The 4594-nt window shown below is 46.9% G+C and overlaps 1 protein-coding gene across 1 annotated transcript; it reads left to right on the top strand.

The window, feature by feature from the left end:
* The first annotated feature begins 534 nt into the window (after window positions 1–534).
* LOC122418276 (protein escargot-like) lies at window positions 535–4243 on the top strand. Its single transcript, XM_043432410.1, has 2 exons — window positions 535–1016; window positions 1164–4243. Exons 1-2 carry the CDS (start codon window positions 896–898, stop codon window positions 2654–2656), a joined length of 1614 nt encoding a protein of 537 aa, XP_043288345.1. The 5' UTR covers window positions 535–895; the 3' UTR covers window positions 2657–4243.
* The last annotated feature ends 351 nt before the right edge of the window (window positions 4244–4594 follow it).

Raw genomic sequence — 4594 nt, 5'->3', positions numbered from 1 at the left:
TGCGCGAGCGTCGAACAGAGAGAAGAAACGCATGCAGACACAAGTAGGTCCCTCGCGCGAGGGGGCCGACACAATCGGCCGCGCAGAGGCTCGCGCGAATGCGCCAAGTTCGTGCGGCAGTATGCCCCGTGTGGTGTGCCGCTCGCCGAGCCTCGACAGGTAAAGGGAACGAGCAGCTACGAGGGGCCCCCACCGCGCATACGCTCTCGCATGCATGCCAAGTGAAACGCGCGCGGTGGGGATGCCTTCGGAAGTGCGCCTTGGCCCCCCTCCATCTCCCCGCTGAGCTCAACCACACGTAGGGACCGGGGAAGCGAGAGGGAGAAAAAACAGATGCTCCGGGCGCGATTGGCCAGCGGCCCGCGACCGCGCGTCTCCCCATTGGACGCCGGGAGTGGGGCCCCGTGGGGCCAGGCATTGGCGCTCTGGTATCGCACGTGCGGGCCACCTGCGTACCCCTGTGGTGGGGGAAGCACTGCTTATAAAAGGTTCGAGCGCATACCCCTGCCAGTCACAGACCGGCTGGAAGCCGAACTCGTGGCATCGCTCAGCAAACTCGCTCGGATTGACGCGCTTCCCACTTTTTTCTTACGTCTATTTTCGTTCTGAATTGAAATTCGGAACAACGAATGTAATAATTATTGGGATTCGGGCCGAGAGTAACCTTTTCGTGTGCCGACGATAGTGAAGTGACGATTCGAGCAAAATCGAAACTCGGAGCGACCGGATTATTGGAGATTTTCTTTCGCCTCGTCGTTAAATAACGAAAGAAAAGATATATTGGTGAAGTGCACGATTTAAATATAAAAATAAGAATACGTGAATTGTGTGCTGCCTCCCAAAACTTGGATTATTGGGAAGGTGGCGAACATTTGAACGAAACGATACTTTCATCATGCTCGTCGAAGAAATGCCGAGAAGCTTCGTCAAAAAGAACAACAGCTACAGTCACTGCCCGCTCAAGAAGCGGCCGGTGCACGTCATGCTGTACGACGAAGTTCCAGAAGTTGTCAAAGGTGAGGAGGATCGACTCGCGAAAATCCGAACGATCGATCGAAATGCTCGCGATTTTCATTGAATTTACGATAAACACCAAAAAATCATAAAAATTATGAAAAAATTTGATCAAAACTAACGAATCTTTGAATCTTTTTTGTTTACAGAAGAAATAATCGATGTCGTGACCGACGATATTCCGGAGCCGGAGAATCTCTCGACAAAGCCAGAGGATCTGAGCAAGGCGTCGAAGAATCGTGCGACGTCGCCGGCGAGCACGAGATCAATTTCTCCGGCGATGGACATCGAGTCAGCAGCAACACCGAACGACATCGTCGACCGTTTGCCATTGATTCATCATCAGCATCACCATCAGCAGCAACAGCAGCAGCAGCAGCAGCAGCAGCAGCACAGTCTCCATCACAACAACGAGCTGCATCAGAACGATTCGATGAATCCATCGACGTACCATCATCAATTGTATCCTCCAAAAACGCCAAGCCCGCCGGTGGTGATGGCCCCGGTGTATCCGATCGTGAAGAAAGAGCGTCTCGAGATAATCCAGCACGACGGTGGAGCTGCTTCGACAAGTGCGGTGGCTCCGTCAGCCGGACATTTTATCAGTGCGAATAAGACGCCCCTCGAGCCGTTGAACCTGAACGCTCCGATCGAGCCGGTGGCGCATTATCCGACTCCGGCCTGGGCCCGATCAGCGCCGTTGTACCCGCCTCACTATCTTCCTTACCCGGCGGCGTACCGTTTCTCGCACCATCATCATCATCATCATCATCCAGGAGCCGAACTTTATCCTTCGTATCCGATCGCCGCTTATCCTCACTCGTCCCCGGAGCATCCGGCAGTTTCGCCGCCACCTCACGTCGCGCTTACTTGTCCGACGATCCAGCGTCCGATCGCCCGGAGTTACGCTCACTGGGCGAGTTCCGCGAGCCCCGATCATTGCGGTCTCTCACCGACGAGTTCTCTGGGCTACGGTTCCCTGCGTTCGCCACCTCCGGTTACACCGGAGGATCTTTCCTCCCCGGGAAGTGACAGTGGGCGTTCGTCGGCGGGTAGCACATCCGCAGGGACGAGTCTGATCGGAATGAAGATCGACGGCAGCCACTCGTCGTCGTCGAGCCAGCTGGTGAATTCGGCAAGTTCCTCGTCCTCGTCGTCCTCCTCCTCGTCGACGACGTCGCCCCGCTATCAGTGTCCCGACTGCGGCAAGTCTTACTCGACGTATTCCGGACTCTCGAAACACCAGCAATTCCACTGCGCCGCCGCCGAAGGCCAAACGAAAAAATCATTTTCTTGCAAGTACTGCGAGAAAGTATACGTCAGCATGGGCGCCCTTAAAATGCACATACGCACTCACACCCTCCCCTGCAAGTGCCACCTCTGCGGCAAAGCCTTCTCGAGGCCGTGGCTCCTCCAAGGACACATCAGAACTCACACCGGCGAAAAACCCTTCAGCTGTCAACACTGCAATCGCGCTTTCGCCGACCGCAGCAATCTCCGAGCTCATCTACAGACGCACAGCGACGTTAAAAAGTACTCGTGCACCTCGTGCAGCAAAACTTTCAGCAGAATGTCTCTCCTGACGAAACACCAGGAAGGCGGTTGCCCCGGAATGGCCGTTCCCATCGGCTACCCCTGTTGATTCCTCACTTTTATTAACCGACCTCTCTCAACGCTATTAAAACCACTACAAAATTCGTCTTATTCGAGTGCCTTACCAACACAGTTAACGTTTAGTGACACGAGTACAAAGTCGCGTTTCGAGTGCGTTTCTCGCCGTGTAAATATGTAATTTATCATAAAAATATTTTTACGACCCCCCACTTGTGCACGAATTTATCAACGAGGACTTTTACTTTATACATTTTCGAACATTTTTTATCCCTCGAAGGGGACGAGCTCGAGCTAATCGGATTTTTTTTTTTTTTTTTTTTTTCTAGTGACAACGATTATTTGTACTTAGGGTATCGTGTGTGCGTGTCTCTGTGTGTGTGTGTGTGTGTGTGTGTGCGCCTTTCACGGAAAACTCTTTAAAACGACCGCTTTCTTTTTTCACGTACTATTTCTATCTATTTTTTTTTTTTTTTCTATATTCTACGCCGTTTGACGCGGTTGCCGTGAAACTCTCGTGCCATTTCATCAAAAACATCCCAATTCGCGATTACGCATATTTTTTGTCCGCGCACTCTCTTTTGACAATTTGCGAGAAAAAGGAAAACATATTTTATAATTCCTATATAGCCTATAAAGATATATTGAAATATTATATAATGTCGATTCACGAGGAGGATCGAAAGTATATTTTAATAATTTATGTTCCTAGGCTTAAGTTTGATCATTCGAGTCGTGACCTCCCAAAAATCGTGCACCAAAGTGTCCTGCGAAATCAGCACGTTTATAAATCTTTCATTTTTCTTTTTTTTTTTTTTCTTTATTCGTTTCTATTTCGTCGATTCATCGAATACTTCGATCTTGAAAGGTTATCAATGTTCCAGACTGTAAATAGAGAATCGAGGCAGGTGCGAGGGATTAATGTTATCCGAGACTCTAAATATCGATATACAATTAAGTATTAAAGGCACTGAGCTCGCGACTTCCGTCGCGAGCTCAACGCCTTACTGCATCTCAAAAGGATCCGTCAAAGACGTACGGAAAAGCCAGATTTTTCGATGATTTTGTTTAGCGCTTATAGACCCTTTTAAGTTACTCGATGAAACTAGTCATTGTATTATACTATAAATATATTAAATTTTATTATATATATATATATTTACGTCGAGAATATATCGACGAAGGTGCAGAAGAGATGAGAAAGAGGCGTGAGAAGAAAAATTCAATAAAAATACGACTCGTAACGAGTTCCTTTATAAAAAAAAAAAAAAAAACAAGAAAAAACAAACGAACAAAATGTTTTTATTCCTTCCATATTTCACGAGGCCATCGATCGGTTTTTCCGTCGGAACATTCAAAGTGGTGCCGTCTCTCCAACTTGCCATACTAATATAGTTAACGCTGCTTAAAGTTCTCACTGAAAATTCGATACAATTGCTGACGAATAAGAAGCTCATTTTGCTTCGAGTGCGTCTCGAAAAAATCACCTTTTTTTCTCATCGTTTGATCACGTTTGCGATGACACATATTTTGGAATAATTAAACGAGAAAGCTCTCGCTAAGAGGCATACAAATTATCGTCTATATATATTAGAGATAGTATTTTATACGAAATAAATAACGAATCAAACCTTAAACCAAAAGATTTTTTCATTTCTACGATCCCGAGCTATCCACTGCTTTCCTAACATCGCAAATGCATGAATTTTATAAAATTTCATCCCCTCGAAACTTACAAATCAATCCGTCTTTTAATCGACGATAAATATTTTGGAAAATTCGCTTTTTTCGACTCATTACAACGCCTCGACGACAAATCTCATTCTCCATATTTCATTCAACTTTGATTCAATGCTGCTTTCATACTCATTCAAATTTTCCATTTATTCTCACTCTCGATCACTAAACGTGCAGAGTTTATTTGTGATCACAATTACACAAAGGTCTTTAGCGTCCGAGCAAACAACAT

This window comes from Venturia canescens, chromosome 11 (genome assembly GCF_019457755.1).
Source record: "Venturia canescens isolate UGA chromosome 11, ASM1945775v1, whole genome shotgun sequence".
NCBI lineage: Eukaryota > Metazoa > Arthropoda > Insecta > Hymenoptera > Ichneumonidae > Venturia > Venturia canescens.
The sequence above is the reverse complement of the archived record's forward strand: the minus strand, read 5'-3'. Positions and strand labels throughout refer to the sequence as shown.

What these genes read in the sequence shown, in the direction of transcription:
- LOC122418276 (XM_043432410.1), top strand. Translation starts at nt 896, where the DNA reads ATGCTCGTCGAAGAAATGCCGAGAAGCTTCGTCAAAAAGAACAACAGC. An exon ending in AGTTCCAGAAGTTGTCAAAG is followed by an intron (nt 1,017 to 1,163) that starts GTGAGGAGGATC and finishes TTTTGTTTACAG; the next exon opens with AAGAAATAATCGATGTCGTG.